Below are 25,673 nucleotides of genomic sequence, written 5' to 3'. Positions count from 1 at the left end.
TGCACAGCATCAAAACGCGGCCGAAGATAGTGGTTACATTTGGCGGCTCGTGTGCACTTGGATTGTGACGGGGCACACAGCACTTCTTAACAGAGGAAGCAGGAGTATACAAACTCCAAGTGAACAGCCGTTCACGTGTCCCTGGTCTGAAGGGGACGACTTGACTTGAAAAGCGGTAGATCTAAGACTGAATGTATTTATAGGTTGGTACAGATTTGGCCTGCATACAAATACTAAGTTCCCTATAGTTTGTGTCATACAAAATGTATCTGTTGGCTCTGAGGCCACTTGGGTCACTATCCAGGGGAGTGACCGATGTAGCCATCCCGGAATAGTGAGTGCGCGCAGTGCGAAAGCACCTCCGAAACCGCGGCCGTAGGGCCGAAGACCAGGGCGGCCAAGGCCAAGGACGAGTCGTCCGCGCTGATGGAGGCCACGAAGGCGGCCGAGGAGGTGGTGCGCTCTCGTAGCAGCACGCCGGAGAGTGGCCGTCAGGCCGGGGCTCGGAGCAAGTCTCCTGACGCCGCGCAAGGCAAGGAGGAGAGTCCTCGGGGCCATAAAAGCCCGGCTCGCGACTGGGAAGCCGCCGTCTTTGACTGCACGATGGTCCAGTACTCCGGTGAGAGTTCACCCGACGACGAGAACGTCTCGGAGGGCAGCACGCATGCTGCCGAAGGCACAGAGCTGGCGGCAGGCGACATGACCAACGCCTCGGCCGACGCAAAGGCCTCGTCAGAGAAGGAGGCGGAGGACGCCGAGTCCGGCTCAGGCGACAGCAAGCAGTCGCACGACGAAGTCGCCATGGCCGACGCTGGGGTTGTGGCCGAGAAGTCGCCGAGCGACGCGGGCTCCAAGCCCAAGGAGGTGCTGGCATCCAAGCATCTGACGCTGGCACAAGGTCGTGAGCGTGCCCAAGCGTCGAAAGCGGCTACCGCTGCGAAGGCCGCCGAGGCCAAGGCGAAGAAGCGTTCAGCTTCCAGGTCGCCTCGCGGCTCCAGCTCCAAGCTGTTCATCGACTCGGAGTCTGAGGACGAGGAGGGTGCCGTCCACGAGCCCAAGGAGCTCTCCAACAATCTCGACGAGCAGCAGCAGCAATACCACGCTGCTAGCTCGGGTGCGTATGCCAGGCAGCCGACTGCCACGACTGCCATCGAGTCTTCTTCAGGCGGGGATGCCACGTACCCGCAGGGCTACTTCCCACCCGAGCCTGGCACTTGTGCGCCAGCGCTGTTCGAGAAGCTCTCGGCTCCTCGTGGCCTTATCGGCGGGTACACCTCGAGAGGTTCCTATGAGCGTGCTCTTGTTGAGAAAGAGCCACTCTTTCTTGGCGACCTTGAAGTCGCCCGGTGTGTGCTACTAGCACCACACAAGCTCACACTGAAGGAGTTCACCACGCTTCGCAACAAGCCGGAGGACAAGGGTGGACTCCATCCTGTGTGGGGTTTCCACTGGGTCAAGCCGAATGACAACATGACCTGGAGCGAGGTGGAAGACCTCTTCTGGCGCTACGTCCAGCGCAAAGGGTATTCCGACCAAGAGTTCAAAGAACTCCGTGAGGATCGCACTCTGTCCGCAATCCTGGACGTGCGCGAGCTCCGCATCGAGTTCGCTCAACTCGTGAGCAAGCGCAAGCTCCACTCGAAAATGGACAAGCTGAAGCAAGAGGCGAGAGCCAAAGCTCGTGAAGAGCGTGGGCGTGGTGCGACTACGTCTGCTACCGTGCCCCGGGTACCGGCCAAGAAGCCAAGGACTACTACGAAGCTGCCGCTGCTTCTCGTCCCATATCGCAACAGCCTTCGGGCAGTCTGCGTGGAGCTGCTCAACGGGCTCCCACGAGTTATCCGACTCAGGGTAACCCCTCCACTTCACGAGCAGCTGGCGCTTGCATGGAGCCGCCGCTCCCGGACGACTCGTTCCACGTGGTAGTGGATCTGCCCATTACGATCAAGGAGGACCGGCGGTGGCCTCGCACGGCCATGGCTACGAGCCTGAGGCGACGCAGCCGTATGCTGGGGCCCCGAGTCAGGTGGTGGCCCTGCAGCAAGAGGAGATTCGCCTTCTCCGGGACCGTGTGTACGTCCTCGAGATCGCGCTTGGCGTCGGCCTTGGTGGCGAGGCTGCCGCTCGTGCTGGTCAGCCTGGTGCCGTGGAGCGGCTCCGTGAGGATGTTGCCTCGCTCTATCAAGAAACTCGCAGTCTCCATGGCCGTGTGGATCGTCGAGCCGACCTGTCGTCTTACGGCTCGCTGCGAAACCAGCTCGCTGGCCTTCGGGCCGAGCTTCATGGCCACGCGCCGTATCCGGAGCAGCAGCAGCCCCACTCGTATCAGGCCCAGTTTGGCCAGGGCTCGTACGGGGCCCCTGCGTATGCTGCTCCGATGTACGCCGCGCCGTCTTACGACCAGCGCGCGTATCAGGCGCCTTACCGCGACTCGACGCCGCGCTTCGAGGAGCTGCGCTCTTCGCCACCGGGCCACCCGCCGCTTCCTGCGGGGCAGCCAGACCCAGAGGGCCATGGTACCTCTTAAGACGACCCACGTAAAACGTCGGGTGAGTCGTCATCGACTTGGGCAAGTCTATGGTGTACGCCGCGCCATGCCGGCTGAGGACCGTGAAGGGTCCAATGAAGCAGTGCTTCAGCTTGTTGCTCTCGACCGAGCTAACAGTGTTTAGCGGTAGGTTTCTAGTATCTAGGAGAACTAAATCCCCAACCTTAAACACGTTCATGTTTCCTCTTCCATTTCGGTCAGAGTACTCCTTCTGTTTATCTTGGGCTTGCGCCATGGTGTCTCGCACCCTGCTGATTATGTTCAGCCTGTCTTCGGCAAACGAGGACAGTTGCTTCCGCAAGGTGGCTGGACTCACGTCCGAGACTTGGGAAGAAAAGGTTTTCCGAGCCTCTCCCCCACTTAGGACCGAAGCCCCGGTACTGCCTCGTAATGTGAGCGGCACCTAAGGGTGGCGCAACCCGTTCAGATAAAGGGCGTAAAGCCCGTCGATGCATGTACCGCATTGTTGAGTGCGAACTCAACCATGGGCAAGCGATCAGCCCAAGAGCGGGGCATCTCCGCGCAGATACTGCGGAGCGTGTCTTCGAGGACGCGATTGACGCGCTCCGTCTGGCCATCCGTCTGCGGGTGGTCCGCCGACGACATCGACAGTCGTGTGTCGAGAAGGCGAAACAGCGTCTGCCAGAACGTAGCGGTGAACCGCGGGTCTCGATCAGAGAAAATGGTCTCGGGCAGACCGTGGTGTCGGAAGACACAGTCCATGAACAGGCGAGCGACCTCGTCGCCAGTGACGGTGTCACGAACTGGAGCAAAGTGGACCATCTTGCTCAGACGGCACACGAAGGCAACAACACCAGTGTTGCCACGGTCATCTGCCGGAAGTCCGAAGACAAAGTCGAGACTCATCGACTTCCAGCAGTCCGCTGGGACCGGCAGGCTCTGCAATGGTGCCAAGGCGTGACCGGCAGGCTTCACGCGCTGGCACGTCTCGCACGTCTCGCACGTACGGACGTAGGTGGCGACCCACTTGTACATGTGACGCCACCAAAACATCTGCGAGACAGACGCGTACGTCTTCTCACGGCCGAGATGGCCACTGGATGGAGCATCGTGCGCCTCCATCAGGATGTCGTACTTGAGATCCTCGTCGTTGGGCACGACAATACGGGGAGGATCCTCGGGCTCGACCCTATAGTGGAGCAAACCGTCAGCCCACTCATAGCGGTGCAGCCTTGCACGTTGTCGGGGCGTGAGCCACTCGGCCTTGGCTTCCGAGCCAGCGGCCAAGAACCGCACAAGAGGTTCGAGACCGGCATCGTCTCGGTACCCCAGCCTGATGCGATCATACAGATCCGTCGTGACCCGACTAATATGAGCAAGCTCGTAGTCGGGTCGGCGCGACAGCGCGTCGGCAAGCACGTTCAACTTGCCCGGCTTGTACTCGACACGGAAGTTGTATTCCGCGAAGAATGACAGCCAACGCGCCATCCGCTGCGAGAGATGCGGCGTGTTGACGGCAGTCCGCAAGGACGCGTGGTCTGTATAAACGACAAAGGGCGTCGAGCCCAGGAGGTGCACTCGGAACCTGACAAGAGCGTACTTCATGGCAAGTAGCTCCTTGTCGTGGACTGGATAGTTCCGTTCGGCTGCCTTGGGCTGCTTGGACTGGAACGAGATGACCCGTTCGCGGCCTTCATCGTCGGCCTGCAATAGCGCACAGCCAATTGCGTAGTCAGACGCATCACAGACTACGCTGAAAGGCTTCGTCTCGTCCGGCAATGCCAGGACTGGTGCGCGCTGTAAGCTCGCTTTGATGTCGTTAAAAGCGTCTTGATGGCGACGCTCCCAGCGCCAGTCGACATCCTTCTTCAGGAGATCCGACAAGGGCCGTGCCAGCTCGGAGTAGCCTGCACTATATTTGTGCAGGTAGTTGGCGAGGCCCAACCACTGTCGTAGGTCCTTCTGCGACCGCGGTGGCGGCCAAGCCGCGATGGTTTTCACCTTCTCCGGGTCCGCCCGGACCCCGGCGCTGCTGACGAAGCAGCCCAGGACCTTGATCTCCTCAGCTGCGAACACACACTTGTCGATGTTGGCGTACAGCTTGTTCGCCCGCATGACTTCGAACACACGTCGAAGGTGCTGGAGATGCACCTCCATGGCCGTCTGGCTTGCCTCAGCACGGCTGTGGACGAAGCTGTCGTCAAAGTACGTCTGTGTGAACGCACGCAAAGGTCGGAACAGTTGTGTGACCAAGCGATTGAACGTTGCCGGGGCGTTAGAAAGCCCCTGAGGCATGACCAGCCACTCCCAGAGCATACCGCTCGGCGTGCTCATAGCCGTGAGTGGGATGTCGCTCTCGCGCATCAGGATCTGGTAGTATCCGTCCACCAGGTCCAGCGCGCTATACAGCGTGCAGCCGGCCATGTTGTTGAGCAACACGTCCTTGCGCGGGATCGGTGTCTGCGCAGGCACTGTCGCGCTGCTCAGCTTGTTATAAGCATGAACCAGACGCCACTTTTCGTTCGGTTTGCGAACACAGAAGGTGCGGGGACTTCGACTCCCGCACCATGCCTGCCTTCGCCTTGGCGGCAAAGAAGGCATCAATGACTTTACACTGCTCCCGGGGAAGAGGCCATTGCCTCGTGACACAGTACTTCGTGCCCGGCACGAGATCGATCTCGTGCCTGATTCCCCTGTCGGAGGGAGATTGGACGGTGGATCCTTGGACACCACGTCCTCAAACTCCTTCACCAAGGGGTACACCGGGTCCCGGGGGTTCTTAAGAATCTCAGAGCCCATGCGCGACGCGCGCTGTCTCTGGAACTCCTCCAGGACTGCCTGGTCCATGACCGAGGACGAGTTCAACTCGGCCGACGTGGACTCCGGTCGGAGGAGAACCAACTCTGCGATCTCCCCGGCCTTTAGCTCGGCCAAGAAGTCCTCCATGGCGAGCTCCTCAAGGTTCAGCAACTCTGAAACCTCGGGCAGAGCTGTAAGCTCGACAGCTCCTGTCTTGACCCGACTACCGGTCACGCCGTCGAAGATGTGATAACACTCTTCGGCGGCTGGAGCCTTGGCTGGAGGCTCGGAGTCGCTGGCGACTGGCGTCGTCGGCCACACGACTAGGCCCGACTTACGACGTGACCCTCGGGTGTCTTCGTCTCGTGGCGCCGCCTTGACGGCACCACCGATCTTCTCGATCTCGTGCGGAACTACGTTACCCGCCTTATCCTTGAGCGGAACTTGGTTACCCGCCTTGCTGGATGGAACTATGTTACCCACCTCGCCGTGTGGAACTTGGTTACCCACACCAGGAGCGCTTCCAGCGACTCCCGCATCAGTTATGGTCTGAGTGACCTCCTGTGGAACTATGTTACCCACATCGGAAGCGCCTGCAGTGCCTTCCTCATCAGTTACGGTCTGAGTGACCTCGCGTGGAACTTGGTTACCCACGCCAACGCCAGCGGCGCCTTCTCCAGCAGCCCTTGCTGCCTGCGGTACTTCGTTACCCGCGTGTGGACCTACGTTACCCACCTGGTAGGTGCTGCCCGGCACCTCCACTCTCAGGCCTTGTCCGGCCCGGTCGGAGTCGTCGTCAGTATCGACGGACCCCAAGAACTCATTAGACGCTGCTGCCAGAGGTGGGAACATGACTCACCAAAGCTCTGTCAGAGCGTGGGGGACGGCTGGCCCCGATGGCCTTGCCGCGCCAGTCGATCCAAGGCTCGTGTTTCTCCAGCCACGGCATGCCAAGGATCAAGTCGTACTTGTCCATGTCTAGGACCAAGAACGGCTCCGTGCTGTCGAAGTCCTCGAACTTGACAGTGAGGTCCATGTGGACCCGAGGTACTTCTACCACCGTACCGTCGGCCAGTCTTACCGAGACCAGCCCGTTGCCTTTGCTGCCTCGTAGCGCATCGGCGTACTTGTCGCGATTGCGTGCGACAGTCTGGCGGCGCGCAAAGTTCTTGGACGCCCCAGAGTCGATCAAGATTCTCAAGGGATGATCGTATCCCGGTACACTCGCGTGCACCACGAGCAGCCCACCGCTGCCCTTCTCCGCTTCGAGAGTACAGAGACTCTCAGGGGCTAAGTCCCCATGGCGTGCGCCACCCGCATGCCCCTCATGAAGACTTAGTGTTTCCCCAGTAGGGCGCCCCGCCCCTACTGATGTCCAGCGTTCCCCTGGTTCCTGGGGCGCGGCTTCTACCAGCGACCCCTAGAGCCAAAGGGCTTCGAAGAGAACTTCTTCTTCAGTCCTCCCGCGGGACAAGCACGTTTCATGTGCCCAAGCTTGCCACAGCCGTAGCAGCGAATGTCGCTCTGCTCGACCATGCCCAGATCCATGGGAACCGACCCGTTGATCGCTCCATTGCCGGAGTTACCATTAGGCGCACCGCCAGAGGCAGGGTTGCTCTGCCATACCGTGGCGGGGGTACGACCCTGCTTGTGGCTGTTCTCCTCCTGGAGGGCGATCTGAATCGCCTCCTCCATAGTGTTTGCTTGCACACGGAACAGTTGCGTGCGGGCAGGACCGACACGCAGACCGTCCATGAACACGGTCACCTTGATGTGTTCAGGCAGGGGGTTCCCCACCAAAGAGGCAGTGAGCACTCGCATCTCCTGGATGTACTCATGCAGCTCGCGCCTTTCTTGTTTGCAGGCGAGGAAGCGCGAACGCTGGCGGTACTCGTAGTTCGCCCGAAGAAACGCGGCCCGCAGCTGCTCGCACAGCTGGGACCATGATGCGAAGCATCCAGGCGTCGTCGCTTCGCGCGTATACGCCCAACTCTTAGCGCGACCACTAAGGTTGGAGAGCGCAAAGGCGACACGGAGTCGCTCGTCCGAGACGAGAGCCGCGTCCATCGCGAGCTCAACCTCTCGAACCCAGAAGTGAAGGTTTTCTCCTTCCTTCCCTTCGAAGGGGTGAACCTTCAGCCGCAGGGGCTTCGGTTGCACCGGCTTCGGCGCGGCCGCAGTGGCCTGCAGCCCTTGAACGTGGGCGATGAGCCCTCGCTCGTAGGTGTCGAACGCGTTGATACGCTCCACCTGCTCAGCCGGCGTCGCCACCGCTAAGCTACGCAGGGCATCTGTCTCAAAGATGCCTGCCATCTTACGAACGGACTCGTACTGCGAGTCGTTCAGATGGGGAAACTCCGTACGATCCATCTTGGCTCACTCGATGAGACCACAGAGGATTCAGGTAGTCCAATCTACCCGCGTAGGCGTAGGATTGACCAACAAGTGCTACCAAGTGTGACGGGGCACACAGCACTTCTTAACAGAGGAAGCAGGAGTATACGAACTCCAAGTGAACAGCCGTTCACGTGTCCCTGGTCTGAAGGGGACGACTTGACTTGAAAAGCGGTAGATCTAAGACTGAATGTATTTATAGGTTGGTACAGATTTGGCCTGCATACAAATACTAAGTTCCCTATAGTTTGTGTCATGCAAAATGTATCTGTTGGCTCTGAGGCCACTTGGGTCACTATCCAGGGGAGTGACCGATGTAGCCATCCTGGAATAGTGACAGGGTCACTATTCCATGTAACCCCGTTACATGGATAAACTATAGTTGGATATTCGTACCCCCAGTAACTTCGTCCCGAAGCTGGGATTGGCTGAAAAAGAAAATAGGAAGGACAGACCACAGCAAGGACGAGGAGGCGGCTCACACAGTGGGGACACTCGCGGACTCGCAGACTCGGTGGCGCTCGAGGAGATGGTGGGTGGCTTTATAGTTGGTGTGCTCGTGGGCTCGTGGCGCTCATGTTCTTGTTGGTGCTCGCAGACTCGCTGGTAGTGCTCATATAGCTGGTGATGCGTTCGGATGGTGATGCGTTCGGATGGTGATGCGTTCGGAGCTGGCGTTTTTGCGGGGCTCGCGGACGTGGTGGTGCTCGTGGAGTTGGTGACGCTGGTGGGGTCGTAGTGCTCGTGGACTCGGTGGCACTCGCGGACGCAGTGATGCTCTCGTACTCAGTGGTGCTCGTGGTGATCTCGAAGCTCACTCGTGGTGTACACAGAGCTGGAGAGGCTCATGGAGATGATCGTGGGTATGAACTCGGTGGTGCTCGTGGACTCTGTGGTGCTCGCGAACTCGTCGGTGCTCTCGGACTCTCGGAGATCAAGGTACACTCGGAGCTGGTGGGGCTCATGTAGCTGGTGGTGGCCATGGGCTCGGTCGTGCTCGCGGTCTCAGTGGTACTCGCGGATTAGTTGGTTCTCGCGGACTTGTTGGTGCTCACGGAGCGTGTGATGCTCTTGGAGCTTGTAGTGCTCGTGGTCTCAGTGGTTCTTGTGTTGCTCATGTCGCACTCGGAGCTAGTGGTACACTCAGAGCTCGTGCTGCCCTCGAAGCTCATGGCGCACTCGGAGCTCGTGCTGCCCTCGAAGCTCATGGCGCACTTAGGGCTCGTGCTGCTCCTGGTGATCGCTGCTCTCAGACCTCTCCTGCTCTCGGACTTAGTCGTGATTTCAGCTTTAGTGGTGTACTCTCAGAGCTCGTGGTGCTCTCGGGAGCAAGTGGTGCATCGAAGGTGGCATGGCGTGTATTCAGTTATATATGCATTGCGTAATCTCAGCTTGACCAAGAGGTTTGTTTGACCAAGAGGTCTACAACTAGTTATCCCTCTCATGCTGCTAAGAACCGGATACGCGGTAGTGAGCGAAAAGCCGCCCGAGTACACAGTGGCCGAGAAGTAGTGTCATCCCAGCGTTCTCGACGTCGGCGGCGTCGATCTAAACAAGAACAGGCACTGGAGGTTGTTCCAGATGCGGTAGAACAGGTTGCTCTTGACCACGAGGACCCACGGGGCGACACTGGGATGGATCAAGCTTATATCCATCAAATACCAAGTGCACACAGACAGGTTCCCAGCCTCTAGTTGTCATTGATGTTGATCATTGTTGCTCATTGCAGATTGCAGGTGCTGCTCGTTGGCGTACGCGTAGTCGCCGGCCACCACGAGCGTCTGGATGCCCTAAACATCTTGGCAGGATCTCTGCTCACCTCAATGGTTCTCACCTTATCTGAGCCAGGTCACAGCAGTGACACGAACGAGCCCGCGCACTCAGAGTCCCCCATGGAGTACATGTACTTGGTGGTCTCGGTGCCCTTGACGGTGGAGGTACCGTCGGCCGTAGCGGAGACCGGGCAGGACTTGGCGTCGGCTGCGCTGCGCAACCTGCGCAACTTCGTGCAATATGACCTTTCACAGCGCAAGCGTATGTTACAGGAATGTTGCTCTAATATTACTCGTAGCTTGTGCTTAACTTCGGCGACGACGATAATCAAATACACTACTGTACCTTGCGATTTTTCTCCATCTCGCTTCTGAATTCGCCCGTTACTTGGAGCATGAATCTCTCCGGGTTGTTCGCCTTTATCGCCGCGGTCGTAGCAGCTTTTGTCATCCTCGTTCTTCGTCCAAGAGGTGTACTGCTAAGGGCTTGCACTTCTTGTCTTATTAACACTTCGAAGAAGGAGTTGTGAGCGCAGGCTGCACTCCTTTGGACAGCTCATCGAGGAAATCGGTGCTCTAGTTCTGTAATCACGTGCCAACGAAAAGTAATCACTTCAGGCATTGGAAAAGCTAAATAGTCGCATCGGTGAGGTGTGTAATCGCACACTAACGAAAAGTAATCAGTTCAGGCTGGCACAAGGCGCTGTAAAAGTTTTATTTAATAAAACTTTAAAAAATAAAACAGCGCATGTGTACTTCTTCCAACTCACTGAATAATTTGCCCGACGGCGGAGACGTGTAGTCTGAAGCATGAATCTCTCCACTGAGTTCACACTGGCCGCTCTGGCCGTCGCTTCCGTCGCCAACGCTAACACCCTCGACCACGACAAGGTACAGCCGTTCCCTCACCCTGACCCGTCACGATCGCTGAGAAGGCCGCAATCAAGTTCAAGCCCCAGCTCAGCTCGAACGATGGATGTCAGCCGTATCCTGCTGTCAATGCTGCCGGTAAGACTAACGACGGACTAAAGGGCACTGGAGACGCGTCTGGAGACTGTGAAGGCTCACCATTGGGCTCGCAGGTGTACGACCGCTCTGGGTGGTACCGAGACCTGTGGGCCATCATGTACACTTGGTATTTCCCCAAGGATCGGTCCGAAAACATTATCTTCAACTACAGTCACCGCCATGACTGGGCGAGTGTCGTCGTGTGGATCGACAACCCTGCCGCCGAGACACCCAAGGTGCTGGGGGTGTCAACGGGATGGCTCGGTCAAATATACTACTCCAAGAACACCCCCCTTACCCAAGTTCATGGATGGCACGAGTTCCATGCTGTAGCCAGCTGCACTCGCTGACCGTCGTCACTACACGCGGGGGATTCCAAGACATCATCATGTGGGAGCAGCTCACGGATGCGGCGCGAATCGCTCGCAACACGACGTACTTCGGCGTGTCCTATGACACTTTGGTGCCATTCATTGATGCCAACTTCGAAAGAAACCTTGCGAGGGCTTGGCCGTACTGACTCTTGATAGACTATGCAGCACGAATGAAGTTGCTACAGTAAGAATTTGTGCGACTATCCTGTGATCGTACTTAATCGAAGTGGTGTGTGACTTTTGGAGCTAGGCGCCTGACGCCCGCGGGCGCACGTGCCCCCGAATCTGAACGCCGCCTTGGCCATGGATCCGAACGCCGACATACTTATCAATCCAGACGCCATCACAACCACAAATCCAGGCGCCAACATGCCCACGAGCCCAGACGCTACCTTGACCACGGGTCCGAATGCCGACACGCTCACGAACCTGGACGCTGCGGATCTCGCCAGTCAGGTACAAGCAGTCAAGCACAATGTGATCGGCCAGAAGACTGTGAAGATGTACGTTCGTGGAATATGTCGTTATGTAGCATGGCTTTACAAGAACCAAATAAATGTTCTGAGCGATGCATTTCTTGGAGCCTTGCAAGATGGCGACTTCGACCCTAACGAGTTGGAGATGACGTCGCTAAAACAGAGCAGCATTGCTGACTTCATGACTGAGAATCCTGGGGTACCTCCTATTAACTATGATCAGCATCGCGCTGACGACTTCGAGCAGTTCCTGCTGTCTCTTCGGAACCGTAGCGGAGATAAACCTGGTCAATCCGTTTACGATTCGATGCGTTCAAGTTTGTTTCATTTGTATCGAGGATATGGGCGGTCGATGACACCAGAGTTTGCTGCTGATTTGACGGTATTTTTCAAAGGCCTGAAACGCACTGTTGCGCGGCGCAACCACGATGCTGGTGTGAAGCTGACAGAGGGGAAGGAGCCCATGTCATTTTCGCTATTGCGCTCTCTCTGTGCTGCGTTTATCAAGCATGGTGACGAAGAATTTCTTTTTGCGCACGCATTTCTACTGTTGAGTTGGAATTTGATGTGTCGCGCGGGCAACACGGCTTCAATTCATTCCGGTCATATGAGCTGGGATGAAGACGCGCTCGCAATTCTTTTCGGGCACATGAAAAACGACCAAGACGGCTCCCGGCCTCGCGATGCAAGGCACGTGTATGCGAACCCCTTTGTCCCTGAAATCTGCCCAGTGTTGACGCTAGCGATGTATGCTGCTGTACTGGGAATCGACGATTCTAAGATATTCCCCGGTGGTAACCAATACGATCGATTCTCAAAGATTTTAAAGCGCGTCATGCAGGAAGACGAGATGAAGGTATTGCTTGAAAATGAAGGATTGGTACCTTCAGATATTGGAACACATTCCGCGCGAAAACGTTCAGCGACCTTTGTTTCTTCGTGCTCAAATGGGGGTCCCTCTGCTGCGGCTATATGTATCAGAGCTGGTTGGAAGCTACCCGGTGTGCAGGACACCTACATTCGTTGCGATCGCATTGTTGGACGTTATGTGACTGGCTTACCGCTTGATGATACTGGTTTTGCTATATTACCGCCATTTTTCCCCGACTTTGATGATCTCGTTCACGATAGTATTCATTTATGTTTCGACAATTTGCCACCTCATTTAGCGCTGGCGGCTTTCTTTTGGCGTCTCTAGTGTATCACGCTGAATATCTACGAACCACGCTGAGTGAGCAGCATCCATTGTATCGCAACGCGCTTTTCGGAAATACCAGAATAGTTTCCCAGTTGCAACAGAAAGTGGTTTGCCGAACGGGACGTCCATCAGATCGAATAAGGCCTACTGGTGTACCTCCGCACGTTCATTTGATGGCATCGATGGAGCAGCAAGCCAAGCGGCGCAGCTACAGCAGCTATCATTGTCGGTTAGTGAGCTGGCGCCCACTGTGGTGCAGTTGATGAGAGAAGAAATGTCCCGTTGTCGATCTTCTTTGTCGTCAACAGAGCTTAATGCCAGTATATCGCGGGCGCTTAATGACTGTGGAATAGCTGAGCTAGTTGCAGCGGTCCGAAGCCATTTACCCCAGCCATTGGGTTGCACTACAGAAGATTCTCAGGACCGCCTAGATGTAGATGATAACGATGGAGTCCAAATGGCTACACAAAACCTGACTCTTACGAACTCAAGATTGACGCGAGCACCTGCTGATTTTACTATTCCCAGCATGTCGTTAAGGTGTGCTTGGGAGCACTGGTGCTGTGGTGACCCATCTGGGCGAATTATCCCATATCGCTTCCTGCAGTGGCAGGACCTTTCCACTTGTGGGAAGCGGAAGACGCTCTCAGCCTATCGGTGTATGATGATGGAGATACAAGCCAAAGTTCCGCGAGGCTGCTGGATATCAACCCCAACGGTGCAGCAGGCTCGCGAAATGCTTCAAGGCGCTATTCCGAAGCTTCGTATCAGCGATGTAACACCAAAAAATCGTCAAAGGCGCAAAGATCAGCTCAAATGGTCTACTGCATTGAACGAGATTCGAGAAAATCGCAGTAGATCGAGCCAAGACGCGTAGGTTAGCGTCGAAACACCAACACACGTGCATATAAGCAAAATATAATTCAGCTCGTCTTACCTCACGTCGTTGATGCAGTTGCCGAGGACGAGTAATATGGAGCCTAATGGGCGCTGGTGTAGCCAGGGTGCCTGGCCACGGGTTCACGCTGCATTATACAAAGGCAATGCGCGACGACGCACTACTGCCTGTCGCATCGAACTTGTGGCTGTATAAACTTCGGTTGTTATGCGCCTGTGTGGTATTGAGTTTCGAGGTTCACAGTAGTTTTTCTGTGCGTTTGACGCACACGAATTCGAATTCGTTACGACTCTGCATTTCCACCAGCTTAACAGCAGTTTGTATGGAAAGGTCGTCGCGGGCAAAAAGAATTCGTGTGCGCGCAGACGCACAGGAAACGCAAAAGTTTTGATACAAAAATGAGGTCAGACGCACACGAATTCAAGAGAATCTAACCTTTCTTCTTAAAATACGGGAAATGGATTCTTTTTGGAAGAGCGATGACTAACTGAGTTAATATATTGTGCACCAGAAAAATACTCCCCCCAAGCCCGAGAACATGGCCGGCACGAGTCCCAAGGTTTCAACATCAACAACGAAATTGAAAACACTATGAACGGACTGACCATAATCCCGTTACCTGGAGGATTCCAGGACATCATGTGGGAGCAGCTCACAGAGGAGGCGCGTACCGCTCTGAGCATGACGGACTTCGGCAACAGATACGACATCGTGGTGCCATTCTCTGATACCAAATTCGAAGCCAACCTTGATAGCGCCTGGACATGCTGACCGACCTTTTCGCATAGAGGAACACAGAATGAAGTTCATAGTGATATTTGGTACAGCTGATAAAAATTCTACCCTTCCTTCTCGAAACACGGGAACTTCCGCAGGTTTGGCATTTCGTCCATGGGCAAGAAGGCGTCCAGGAACTCGGTGTTTGGCGACAACCAGTCGTCCAGCAGCATTCCTTCAGTAAACGTTCCTTCAGTGTCGGCCGGGTTGTACTGGTACTCACTCTCTGGGTTGAGCGACCACATGAAGCCACCGGCGTATTCGTTCTCCAGCATCACTTTAATCGTCATGTCAGTCGTGCGCTTCGTCGTCATCTTCGGGTGGGCGTCCTTCGTGTACAGCCCGGCAAACTCCCCAAGCAGCAGCGCATAGCTCTTTTCTTCCACTAGATAGCCAAACATGTCCTTCATCGTGCCCTCCACTCGAGTCAAAAGGTCCTCGTCCGACAGCTCCACGTACGTTGAGTAGTCCGACTTGGTGCCGTCTCCGTAGAAGTACGGCTGCGGGGCCACGGCCGTCGTGTAGTAATGCGGAGCCCACACCAGTTTGTTCTCAATAGTGAACTGGGGCTTCGTGTCTCCAGCCTTCTGCAGGCCGCCGCCCCACCAGTCGTAGTAACTCAGCTTCTCTCCTGCGATCGTCACGCTGTGCGAGGCAACGACGCCCTCCACGAAGCCCAGCCACTGCGGGCAGTTGCCGTGCATCACCTTGGCGATCTTCTCGCAGCCGGCCACGAAGTCGTCGTCTTTGCCCGTGCCCCACGTCGCCTTCTCCGGTTCGTTCTTGAGGTCGAGGCCCATGACGTTCCAGTACTGCTGGCCGCAGAGGTTGGAGGACACAATGTCCACCGCGTTTAAGAAATTCTCCTGCGTCACGCCCAAGTCTTCGTCGAACCAGGTCTTGCCCGACTTTTTGTTGGTGAGTCGGTGCATGCTGATGAGCACGCCGATGTTGCGATAGGCCAGCGACTTGACCAGAGTCTGCAGGGTCGAGATGAAGTCCGTCCCGTTGATCGCTCGGTTGCTCGCGAGGTTGATCACGCCCTTCTGCGGAGGGCTGTTGTTCAGCACGTTCTCGACCGAAATGGGCAGCCGCACTGCGTTAAAGTTGTTGCGCGCTAAGAACGCCGCGATCTCGTACTGCTCTCACACAGACAACAACCGAGTTAGTGTCTCGCTTCCTGATGCGAAAGTGAGCATTGGTAGCCTGCACTCACCGCTGTGGTACCGTTCTCAGCGTTCTCCCAGAGTCCGAATGGCACAGCGAGTGACGTCTCCATGCCGAACCAGTTGACACCTTTGATCTGGATGGGGATCTCCGAGCCGTTGGAGGCGACTGCGACGATCTGGCCGTTCTTGCTCTGGTAGTCGGGCATCTCGCACGCTGGGTAGAGTAAATTAACCGTGTTAGAGCGCAAACTGCTACCGCAAAGTTGCACCAATGAAAGCCACGTACTGACGGAGGTGTCGTATGACTTGGGGTTGCCCACTTGGCCATCGTCGGAGATGATGATGCTCTCGTCCGACTTGCCGTCTTTAATCGAGCGTTTGCCTGCCACGTGCTGCTCGTACTGCATGGCTCGTATGGTTCGCGCTTCGAGCGTACTCAAAGCTCCCTCCGTAATCAGGAACAGCGCGCCACCGACAAGAAAAACCAGTAGCAGCACACCGGGCCATCTCTAGCATGGAACAATGTGCACTACACCCATCAGCCACCAGCAATTGCACTCTTCTCGAGTAGAACAGACCAACGCACGCACCCTGTACTGCCCCTTGTAGTCCGACGCGTCTTCCATCTCGCTGGGCTTCTTGACCACGAGCCGCATGTTCTGGGACGGATCGACCGGGTACTTCTGCTGCACGAATCGGTCCTTGTCAGCGCAGTAGTCCGTGTTGGGCACCGCGTTCCGGCCCGCTGGGGCCCTGCCCCGAACGACTTCGTTCGCAATCTGCCACGGCATCATGGGGGTCGACATTCGCTCCCCGGGCCGCTCGACCACGAGGCTGGGGCGGTTGTCCCGCATCGTCACGCAGAACCTAGCTGTCTAATAGTGAACGAGTTTCAAGCGCGTTGTCAAGTCGGTGGTCGATGGCCCGACGAAACGAGTTGTGCACCTGGAGCACACACGCTGTCCATCGTCCGAGATATCTTATCACCCCGTCACTGCCCTAGGTAGCATGTGCTACGAGTCCACCAGCTGGGAACAGCAGGACAAGTACACCTTGACAAGCAAGGTCAGGTGAACACTAGGGCTGCCGATGGATGCAGCGGCCATATGCAGCGTAGAGGACGATTAGAGTGGCAAAAGTTCAGTTCCTCTTCGGCGACGCGAACGCAAGCTCACAGTCAAGCAACAAAACATTTCCACTTAAAAGTATGCACAAACTCTATTGATATCCTCCTTTGCTAACACCTGACTCAATCATCCTCTTCCTCGAGCTCGACGGGGAAGCACGGAAACCTCCTTAGGTCCTTGATCTTGTCCATGGCGGCCATTCCCTCCAGAAACCTCTTGTTGGGTGTGAGCCAGTCATCCTCCAGTAAGCCCTCAGTGAAGTCGCCTGCAGTGTCAGCGGGGTTGTACTGGTACGCGCTCTCAGGGTTCAACGACCACATGTAGCCGCCCGCGTAGCCCCTCTCGACCATCCCCTCGATGTTGTAGTCCGTCGTGCGCTTGGTCGTGAGCTTCGGGTGCGCGTCCTTCGAGTAGAGACCCGCGAATTCGCCTAGCACCATGGCGTACAACGTCTTGTTCATGAGGTAGCCGAACATGACGTCCATGGTGATGTCGACGTTGGCCTTGAGCTCTTCGTCGCCTAGTTCCTCGTACCCCTGTACAATGCCCGACTCCTGCCACTCGCCAGCGGCGTAGAGATACCATTGCGGACTCACGCCGGTGCTGTAGTAGTGAGGGGCCCACACAAGCTTGTTCTCCACGTTGTACTCGATGAGGTCGTCGCCCGCTTCCTCCAGAGCCCCTCTCCACCAGTCGTAATACTCATTCGTCCTGCCATCCGAGACGGTGACAGAGTGAATTCCATTGACTCCTTCCACGAAGGCCAACCAGTTCGGACACCCGTCCAGCATTCGGTTGCCGATCAATGTGGCCCCCTTCTGCCAGTCCGGGGCCCTGCCGCCCCCCGAACACTCGTGCGGCTCGTTCTTGAGGTCGAGCCCGAGGATGTTCCAGTACTTGGAATCGCAGAGGTTCTTGGTCAAAATGTCCACAGCCTCGAGGAAGTCGTCTTCAGATACCCCGCTGTCTTCATCGTACCAGGCGCCCCCGGACTTGGTCGGGTCCAAGGTATGAAGGCTGATCATGGCAGTGATATGGTGATACCCGAGCGCCTCCACGATCGTTTGGAGCGTAGAGATGTAGGACGTGATGTTGATCGCGCGGTTCGTGTTGGCATTGATGAGGGTCTTCTGCGGGGCCGTGTTCTTGAGGATGTTCTTGATAGACTGGAAGGCGGACGCTGTTGAAATTGTTGCGAGACAGGAACGCAGTGATTTCATACACCAAAGTGCCGTTGTACATGTTTTCCCATAAACCGAAGGGGACGGCCAGGCCTGTTTCCATTCCGAACCAGTTGATGCCCTTGATACCCACTGGAACTTCCGTGCCGTTCTTGGATACGGCGAAGATCTGACCGTCCTTGCTCTGGTAGTCGGGGAGCTCGCAGCCCATGTCCGGGTAAGATTTTGGGTTGCCGACTTGGCCGTCCGAGATGAGGACTTGATCATCCTCCAGGCCGTCGTCAATCTTGCGGTAATTCTGCATGCGCTGCTCGTACCTCTCGACTCCGATTTTTATCTTGCGGTCTTGATCCAGAGCTGCCATGACGATCGCAGCTAAAGCTCCGCCGACTATTACCATCGTCAAGAGGAGGCCGGGCCACGTCCGAATCCGACCTTTGTTGTCTTTCATGCGCTCGGGAGGTCGACTGTCGTCAACTTCTGCAACTTTGATCTTAATCTCCGTCTGTCGAGGGTAAACCCCGAACGCGCAGTCCGTCAGTTGAAGACCCTGCGTAAGGTCCAGATGCATGCTGAAGTTCCCATTCGAGTACTCGCTCGTCTGGTTGCTGGCCATGCCGGCCGAGCGCTCTTCAAAGGACCTTTGGACCAGCACTACACGACTGACCTCGGGCATGATGGTTGCTCGCCCCTCAGCGAATGTTGGGAAGTGCGAGGTGGACTCATTCCTAACACCGCTGTCCAGGCAGCAAGCGAGGGGATCAATTACTGTCTGTACCGGCGGGACGCGTTGAATGAACCCCACGCCGGGAGGACAGGCTGTGATTCCAAAGGACTTAACCACCGGCGTCGTTACCTGAGCAAGGGGCCTTTAGCTCGGACCAGCGCAACTTTGCAGCCCATGCGCAAGGCATCCCGGAGGTTTTCCTGTCCGCGAGGAGTCCTCCTTCGCCGCAGCGGGCCCCTGCGGCCGAGCACTGGGTGTCAAAAGAAACTTTGCTGAACGGAATCATGGATTAATGTACTCGACGACTACTTGCTCTAGCTCGCTCACTTGTCTACCAACCGCCTGCGACGCAGGCCCCCTCGACCGAACAAAATGGCCGACCAAAATTCACTCGCGACGGACTCGAGCGACCGACCAGCCAGCCCCCAAGTCAAGCGGTTCGCGGAGGCTTGATAGTTCATATCTACTCGCTTGAAGAGCCCTCGACTTCCTGCGGGAAGCACGGGAACAGCTGAAGGTTTTCCATCACGTCCAGGGCCGCGATGCCCTCCATGAAGACCTTGTTGGGAGTGAGCCAGTCGTCCTCCAGCAAGCCCTCCGTGAACGTGCCGTACGTGTCGGCCGGGTTGTACTGGTACGCGCTCTCCGGGTTCAGCGACCACATGTAGCCGCCAGCGTATCCGGCCTTGAGCATGACTTCGATCGTGAAGTCAGTCGTGCGCTTCGTCGTGAGCATCGGATGCTTGTCCTTCGAGTAGAGGCCGGCGAACTCGCCCATGACCATGGCGATGTTGGAGTCCGCCCCGATCAAGTAGCCGAACATTTTGTCCATGGTCTTTTCGACGTTAGTCCTGAGGCTGTCGTCGTCCAGCTCCACATAACCGTCCAGGCCGCCCTCGGCGTTCTGTGTGCCGGACGCGTAGAGGTACCAGGCGGGGCTCACGCCGGTGTTGTAGTAGTGCGGCGACCAGACCAGCTTGCTCTCAACGTCGAACGTGATGGGGTTGTCGCCGGCCTTCTCCATGCCTCCGCCCCACCAGTCGTAGTAGATCCGGTCCTCTTCACCGTTGAGCGAGATGGTGCCCGAGCCAGCCGTGCCCTCCACGAAGGCCAGCCAGTTCGGACAGCCCTCCAGCATGCGGTTGCCGATCAGCGTCGCTCCCTTCTGCCAGTCCGGGTCGTCGCCTCCCCACGAGCAGTCGTACGGCTCGTTCTTGAGGTCGAGACCGAGGATGTTCCAGTACTTGGAGCCGCACAAGTTCTTTGTCAAGATGTCAACGGCGCTGAGGAAGTCGTCCTCGGTCACCTCGAGCTCGTCGCTGTACCAGGCGCCGCCCGACTTCTTGGGGTCTAAGGTGTGGAGACTGATGAGCACGGAGACATGGCGATAGCCGAGCGCCTCCACGATCGACTGGATGGTCGTAATGTACGACGTGATGTTGAGGGCCCGGTTTGTCTGGACGTTGACGAGAGACTTCTCCGGGGCCGCATCGTTGAGGATGTTCTTGATGCAGACCGGAAGGCGGACGCTGTTGAAGTTGTTGCGGGCCAGGAAGGCCGCGATCTCGTAAACGGACGTACCGTTATCCATGTTCTCCCAGAGGCCGAACGGAATGGCCAAGCCCGTCTCCATGCCGAACCAGTTGGCCCCTTTGATGGCCACGGGCACCTCGGTGCCATTCTTGGATACGGCCACGATCTGGCCGTTCTTGCTCTGGTAGTCCGGGAGCTCGCAGCCCATGTCGGGGTAAGACTTGGGGTTGCCCACCTGGCCGTCGTCCGAGATGATGACTTGGTCGTCTTCCTTGCCGTCCTGGATCTTGCGCTTGTTTGCCAGCCGCTGCTCGTAGTTCTCCCGGTTGACGGTGATGAGGTCGCTGGTCTCTTTGGCCTGCAGGACGATGATCGCGGCCGCGCCGCCGATGATGAGCAGCAGCAGCAACAGGCCGGGCCACGTGCGGATGCGGCCCTTGTAGTCCTTCTTGCGCTCGGGCTTGGCCAGGTCGATGTCGGCCGCTTTGAGCTTCATCTCGGTCTGGCGCTGGCCGCCGTAGACCGAGCTCACCCGGCCACCCGACTCGGTCGGGCGCGGGCCCTGCGACGAGTCCAGGTGCAGGCTGAAGTGGCCGCTCGAGTAGTTCTCGCTGTAGCTGGTGCTGCTACCCTCCACGGACTCGCGGTTCATCATGGGCCGCGACACCTCCGCCATGGTGATCCTGAAGGCGCTGGGCTACTCGGTGCTCGGCCGCAGATCGAGAAGTGAGGCCAACAGCTCCGCGAAGCGGCCGCAGGCAACATAGAGCCTGGCCGAACCCATCCAACCGTCGGCCGACAGGCGACGTTAGGCTGTTCGAACGGGGGGGGGCAAAAATTCAGCTTGAAAGTGCTGACATGTCAGGCGTGATACATGCGAATCCACCGAGGCGAGGGCCCGGACCCAGAAGCTAGCCAACACTAACGGGTTCAGCTCTGGTGATCGCTGCTTGGCCACTGGACTTGCATGCAATGGCGCCGCGATGGCCGAGGCGTTAGCTAGTGGACATGTAGTTAATCGCGCCACGGCACGCTGAACTCGCTGCTTCTGAACATTCAGTCGAAGGAAACGGCTGAAAACCGCTTCATAGCAAATCGTTATGCATTGCGTTCGGGCTCAACTACTCTAGGCTCTATAGCCTAGCCTATAGCCTTAGCTGGACGACGAAGACGACGAAACCTCTTGAGGGAAGCACGGGAACATCTTGAGGTCCTTGACGTCGTTCAGGGCCGCGATGCCCTCCAAGAAGACCTTGTTGGGAGTGAGCCAGTCGTCCTCCAGCAAGCCCTCCGTGAACGTGCCGTACGTGTCGGCCGGGTTGTACTGGTACGCACTCTCCGGGTTCAGCGACCACATGTAGCCGCCAGCATATCCGGCCTTGAGCATGACCTCGATCGTGAAGTCGGTGGTGCGCTTCGTCGTGAGCTTCGGGTGCTTGTCCTTCGAGTACAGACCGGCAAACTCGCCCATGACCATGGCCGAGTTGGTGTCAACCCCGAGCAAGTAGCCGAACATGACATCCATGGTCGTCTCCACATTGGCCCGCAGCTCCTCGTCGTCCAACTCAACGTAGCTTGAAAAGGCACCCGAGGCGTCAACCGCTCCCGTTGATGCGTAAAGGTACCAGGCAGGGTAGACACCGGTGTTGTAGTAGTGGGGGGCCCACACGAGCTTGTTGCTAACCGTGAGTTCTGTCGGGTTGGCCCCTGCCTCCTCGAGGCCACCACCCCACCAGTCGAAGTACGTTGCTGTCCTGCTGCCCACTGTAACGGTGCCACTGCTGGCGATACCCTCCACGAAGGCCATCCAGTTGGGGCAGCCCTCCAGCATTCGGTTGCCGATCAAGGACGAACCCTTCTGCCAGTCCGGGGCTTTGCCGCCCCACGAGCACTCATGAGGCTCGTTCTTAAGATCGAGACCGAGGATGTTCCAGTACTTAGAGCTGCACAGGTTCTTGGTCAAGATGTCGACGGCTTCCAGGAACTCGTCCTCCGTGACGTCCAGTTCGTCGCTGTACCAGGCGCCTCCAGACTTCTTAATGTCCAAAGTGTGGAGGCTGATCATAACCGTGATATGGCGATACCCGAGCGCCTCGACGATCGACTCAATGGTGGAAATATACGTTGTGATGTTGATCGCGCGGTTGGTGTTGACATTGATGAGGGTCTTCTCGGGTGGCGTGTTCTTGAGGATGTTCTTGATGCAGACCGGCAAACGCACACTGTTGAACTTGTTGCGGGCCAAGAACGCTGCGATCTCGTACACCGACGTGCCGTTGTCCATGTTCTCCCAGAGTCCAAAGGGGATCGCCAAGCCGGTCTCCATTCCGAACCAGTTGACACCCTTGATACCAACAGGAACTTCGGTGCCGTTCTTGGACACAGCGAAGATCTGGCCGTTCTTGCTCTGGTAGTCTGGCAGTTCACAGCCCATATCGGGGTATGATTTGGGATTGCCGACTTGACCGTCGTCCGAGATGATGACTTGGTCGTCGGTGAGACCGTCATTGATCTTGCGTCGCTCTTCCACCCTGTTCTCGTACTTGGCTTGCCTGTTGGTAGCGTCTTCGTTGGCCTGCAAGGCGCACGCGGTGATGATTGCAGCAGCTCCGCCCACGATGACGCACAGCAGAATGAGGCCTCGCCATGTCTGTTAAAATGATACGCACGCAACCGTTAGCACTCGGATATTACACCTCATTTCATTCCTATACTGTCGTCACGTACCCGAATTCGGCCCTTGTAGTCCTGCACACGTTCCGGTGGCGAATCCTCGCTCGGGTCCATGGCCATGAGCTTCATCTCTGTCTGCCGTTGGCTCATGCTCATGGTGTCTCGACCGTAGTCGGAAGTCCGATCCAAATACGCGCTTGCTCGGCCGGACGTGTACTCGCTGTTGCGGTAGGAGGAGGAAGGTGGATCACCCCCGGTGGGGGCGGGGGCGCCCCCCACAGAGGAAGCACCGCTTGACTTGGGGGGCATCGGCCGAACGACGCTGACCTCCATGTCGACTGGAGGCTCGTTTCCTGCTGCAGCGGTTGGTACTGGAGTGGCCTCGACAGTCGAAATCGGAGAATGAACCGGTCGAATCCCGCTCTTGCCAACGGCTCGAGACCACCGTCGGTCGCAGCTCGGGACGTTGCATGCGGCCAAAATCGATCATGGCATTGGCGCCTGTCGAGCGGTTGCTGCTGTTAAATCTGGACATCGACACTCTGGCCACGCTCGAGAAGGTAACGGATGCGCGAGTGCGGCAGCCTCAGTTCGACGGCACGACGGTGATACACTGCGCCTGCGATCTATCATCTGCATTAAATGATCGACATGGACACGTCGTCAACAAAGCAGACAGTGTAGGCTCAAAAATGATACATTACTCGGAATGCAGCTACCATATCCCAAGATTGAAAGGTAAAATAGAGAAACGGACGACTTGTATCCCCCTTCAACTTACTCGGAGCCTTCGTCGCTCTCCACCTCCACCTCGAAGCACGGGAACATTCTCAGGTCCTTGATCGTGTCCAGAGCAGCAATACCTTCGACGAAAACCTTGTTGGGAGTGAGCCAGTCGTCCTCCAGCAAGCCCTCCGTAAACGTGCCGTACGTGTCGGCCGGATTGTACTGGTACGCACTCTCCGGGTTCAGCGACCACATGTAGCCGCCAGCGTATCCGGCCTTGAGCATGATCTCGATCGTGAAGTCGGTGGTGCGCTTGGTCGTGAGCATTGGGTGCTTGTCCTTACCGTACAGGCCGGCAAACTCGCCCATGACCATGGCCGTGTTGGTGTCAGTTCCCAGCAAGTAGCCGAACATTTTGTCCATCGTCTTCTCGACGTTGTTCTTCAGCGTCTCGTCGTCGAGCTCCACATAGTCTTCCAGGGCGCCCTCCGCATTTTGCGTACCGGACTTGTAGAGGTACCAGGCCGGACTCACACCCGTGTTGTAGTAGTGAGGAGCCCAGACGAGCTTGTTCTCGATGTCGAAGGTGATCGGGTCACCCCCGGCATCAGCCAGACCTCCGCCCCACCAATCGAAGTAGGTTCTTTCCTCACCGTTGAGCGTGATCGTGCCCTTGGAAGCGATACCCTCCACAAACGCTAGCCAGTTGGGGCAGCCCTCCAGCATTCGGTTGCCAATCAAAGTCGCACCCTTCTGCCAGTCCGGATCGTCACCGCCCCAGCTGCACTCGTGCGGCTCATTCTTGAGGTCGAGCCCGAGGATGTTCCAGTACTTGGACGTGCACAAGTTCTTCGTGAGCGTGTCCACAGCCGATAGGAAATCGTCCTCCGAAACGCCGAGCTCTTCGCTGTACCAGGCGCCGCCTGACTTCTTCGTATCTAAGGTGTGCAGACTGATCATGACCGTAATGTGACGGTATCCGAGGGCCTCCACAATTGTCTGGATGGTCGTCATATACGACGTGATGTTGATGGCCCGGTTCGTGTTCAAGTTGATCAGCGACTTGTCCGGGGCCGTGTCCTTGAGGATGTTCTTGATGCAGACCGGCAGACGCACGCTGTTGAACTTGTTGCGGGCCAAGAACGCTGCGACCTCGTACACTGACGTACCGTTGTCCATGTTCTCCCAGAGGCCGAACGGAATGGCCAGGCCCGTCTCCATGCCGAACCAGTTGAGGCCCTTGATGCCCACGGGCACCTCCGTGCCGTTCTTGGCCACAGCGAAGATCTGGCCGTTCTTGCTCTGGTAGTCGGGCAGCTCGCAGCCCATGTCCGGGTACTTCTTGGGGTTGCCCACCTGGCCATCGTCCGAGATGATGACGTTGCCGTCGTCCATGCCGTCCTTGATCTTGCGCTTGTCCTGGGCCGCGTTCTCGTAGCGCGCGGCGTTGACCGTCATCTGGTCCTGCACGTCCATGGCGTTGATGGTGATAAGCGCCACGGCGCCGGCCACGATGAGGAGCAGTAGCAGCAGCCCGGGCCACGTGCGGATGCGGCCCTTGTAGTCCTGCTTGCGCTCGGGCGCCGCACCTAGGTCGGGCTCGACGGCCATGAGCTTCATCTCGGTCTGGCGCTGGCCGGCCGGCCCGTAGCCGTAGATGGAGCCCTCGCGCGGGCCTCCCGAATCGGTGAGGCGCGAGGACTCCATGGCCTCGCGCGTGTACTCGCTATTGCGGTAGGTCGAGCCTGACACGGGCGCGCCGCTGGTGCCGACCATGGGGCGGGAGATCTCGGCGGCTTCCATCGTCGCTGGGCTAAATACCTACCTGGACTGAGTCTCCTGTGGCGGCGGGTTTCGAGAGTGAGAGACCTCGCTGTCTGTGGGGGCCGGCACTGGCCCTGGCATAGAGATCGTCCGGTTGTCGAGCGTTTGCTGTCCGACTGCAATCCGGTGCGCGTAGCACGGACGCGCTGATTAAAAGAGACGGTGGTTTTGTATGGCGCGCGTCCTGCATGGCAAGGAGATAAGAGCAAAGGACGCGGAGTAGGGCTGGTTGGCAACCAATATTTTGCCTCGCGCGCTGAACTGCACTGGGCTGACACAATGAAGCCTTCTGGTGGCCAGAGCTCGTAGACTTCGTCGACAAGCAACTCTTCGTCGGAGCAGCGTTGCAGCGAACGGAGTCTGGTTCGTCAAGGAAGGGCCGAACAGAAAATCATACCCACAACGTCGCACTCACAGGTTGCATCCGCAGCTGCAGATACCATGGCGTACCCAGGCCGCCATCCAACGAGTTGCCTACTCCGTCGTAGCCAAGCAGCTTCGCCTCGAA

The 25,673-nt window shown here is 57.3% G+C and overlaps 11 protein-coding genes across 11 annotated transcripts; 5 read left to right on the top strand and 6 right to left on the bottom strand.

The window, feature by feature from the left end:
* Positions 1 to 263: 263 nt before the first annotated feature.
* Positions 264 to 2,527, top strand: PHYSODRAFT_251330 (hypothetical protein; the record flags this gene model as incomplete). Its single annotated transcript, XM_009526452.1, has 3 exons — positions 264 to 334; positions 357 to 1,922; positions 2,023 to 2,527. 3 exons carry the CDS (start codon positions 264 to 266, stop codon positions 2,525 to 2,527), a joined length of 2,142 nt encoding a protein of 713 aa, XP_009524747.1.
* A 5,961-nt stretch (positions 2,528 to 8,488) lies between these two features.
* Positions 8,489 to 8,910, bottom strand: PHYSODRAFT_251424 (hypothetical protein; the record flags this gene model as incomplete). The annotated part of the gene is made up of 2 exons (XM_009526451.1): positions 8,489 to 8,653; positions 8,758 to 8,910. The coding sequence occupies 2 exons, from the start codon at positions 8,908 to 8,910 to the stop codon at positions 8,489 to 8,491; spliced, it is 318 nt and encodes a 105-aa protein (XP_009524746.1).
* A 1,374-nt stretch (positions 8,911 to 10,284) lies between these two features.
* PHYSODRAFT_251307 (hypothetical protein) lies at positions 10,285 to 10,832 on the top strand (the record flags this gene model as incomplete). Its single annotated transcript, XM_009526450.1, has 4 exons — positions 10,285 to 10,469; positions 10,557 to 10,627; positions 10,655 to 10,746; positions 10,767 to 10,832. 4 exons carry the CDS (start codon positions 10,285 to 10,287, stop codon positions 10,830 to 10,832), a joined length of 414 nt encoding a protein of 137 aa, XP_009524745.1.
* A 681-nt stretch (positions 10,833 to 11,513) lies between these two features.
* PHYSODRAFT_490926 (hypothetical protein) lies at positions 11,514 to 11,993 on the top strand (the record flags this gene model as incomplete). Its single annotated transcript, XM_009526449.1, has 1 exon — positions 11,514 to 11,993. A coding segment is annotated over one exon (480 nt), but the record flags the coding sequence as incomplete, so codon positions are not given.
* Positions 11,994 to 12,077: 84 nt separating this feature from the next.
* Positions 12,078 to 12,434, top strand: PHYSODRAFT_404366 (hypothetical protein; the record flags this gene model as incomplete). The annotated part of the gene is made up of 1 exon (XM_009526448.1): positions 12,078 to 12,434. A coding segment is annotated over one exon (357 nt), but the record flags the coding sequence as incomplete, so codon positions are not given.
* A 71-nt stretch (positions 12,435 to 12,505) lies between these two features.
* PHYSODRAFT_404621 (hypothetical protein) lies at positions 12,506 to 13,188 on the top strand (the record flags this gene model as incomplete). The annotated part of the gene is made up of 2 exons (XM_009526447.1): positions 12,506 to 12,755; positions 12,962 to 13,188. Coding segments are annotated over 2 exons (477 nt in total), but the record flags the coding sequence as incomplete, so codon positions are not given.
* Positions 13,189 to 14,267: 1,079 nt separating this feature from the next.
* On the bottom strand, positions 14,268 to 16,228 carry PHYSODRAFT_492682 (cellulase-5, endo-1,4-beta-glucanase; the record flags this gene model as incomplete). Its single annotated transcript, XM_009526446.1, has 4 exons — positions 14,268 to 15,344; positions 15,422 to 15,588; positions 15,661 to 15,883; positions 15,965 to 16,228. 4 exons carry the CDS (start codon positions 16,226 to 16,228, stop codon positions 14,268 to 14,270), a joined length of 1,731 nt encoding a protein of 576 aa, XP_009524741.1.
* A 347-nt stretch (positions 16,229 to 16,575) lies between these two features.
* PHYSODRAFT_542768 (cellulase-6, endo-1,4-beta-glucanase) lies at positions 16,576 to 17,949 on the bottom strand (the record flags this gene model as incomplete). Its single annotated transcript, XM_009526445.1, has 1 exon — positions 16,576 to 17,949. The coding sequence occupies one exon, from the start codon at positions 17,947 to 17,949 to the stop codon at positions 16,624 to 16,626; it is 1,326 nt and encodes a 441-aa protein (XP_009524740.1). The 3' UTR covers positions 16,576 to 16,623.
* Positions 17,950 to 18,872: 923 nt separating this feature from the next.
* PHYSODRAFT_495307 (hypothetical protein) lies at positions 18,873 to 20,618 on the bottom strand (the record flags this gene model as incomplete). Its single annotated transcript, XM_009526444.1, has 1 exon — positions 18,873 to 20,618. The coding sequence occupies one exon, from the start codon at positions 20,616 to 20,618 to the stop codon at positions 18,873 to 18,875; it is 1,746 nt and encodes a 581-aa protein (XP_009524739.1).
* A 477-nt stretch (positions 20,619 to 21,095) lies between these two features.
* PHYSODRAFT_251422 (cellulase-4, endo-1,4-beta-glucanase) lies at positions 21,096 to 22,948 on the bottom strand (the record flags this gene model as incomplete). Its single annotated transcript, XM_009526443.1, has 2 exons — positions 21,096 to 22,592; positions 22,670 to 22,948. 2 exons carry the CDS (start codon positions 22,946 to 22,948, stop codon positions 21,096 to 21,098), a joined length of 1,776 nt encoding a protein of 591 aa, XP_009524738.1.
* A 346-nt stretch (positions 22,949 to 23,294) lies between these two features.
* Positions 23,295 to 25,176, bottom strand: PHYSODRAFT_354432 (hypothetical protein). The gene has a single exon (XM_009526442.1). It carries the CDS (start codon positions 25,142 to 25,144, stop codon positions 23,393 to 23,395), a length of 1,752 nt encoding a protein of 583 aa, XP_009524737.1. The 5' UTR covers positions 25,145 to 25,176; the 3' UTR covers positions 23,295 to 23,392.
* Positions 25,177 to 25,673: the final 497 nt, after the last annotated feature.

The sequence above is a fragment of the Phytophthora sojae genome (genome assembly GCF_000149755.1).
Source record: "Phytophthora sojae unplaced genomic scaffold PHYSOscaffold_3, whole genome shotgun sequence".
NCBI lineage: Eukaryota > Oomycota > Peronosporomycetes > Peronosporales > Peronosporaceae > Phytophthora > Phytophthora sojae.
Note: the sequence above shows the minus strand (reverse complement) of the source record. Positions and strands in the feature narration are given on the sequence as shown.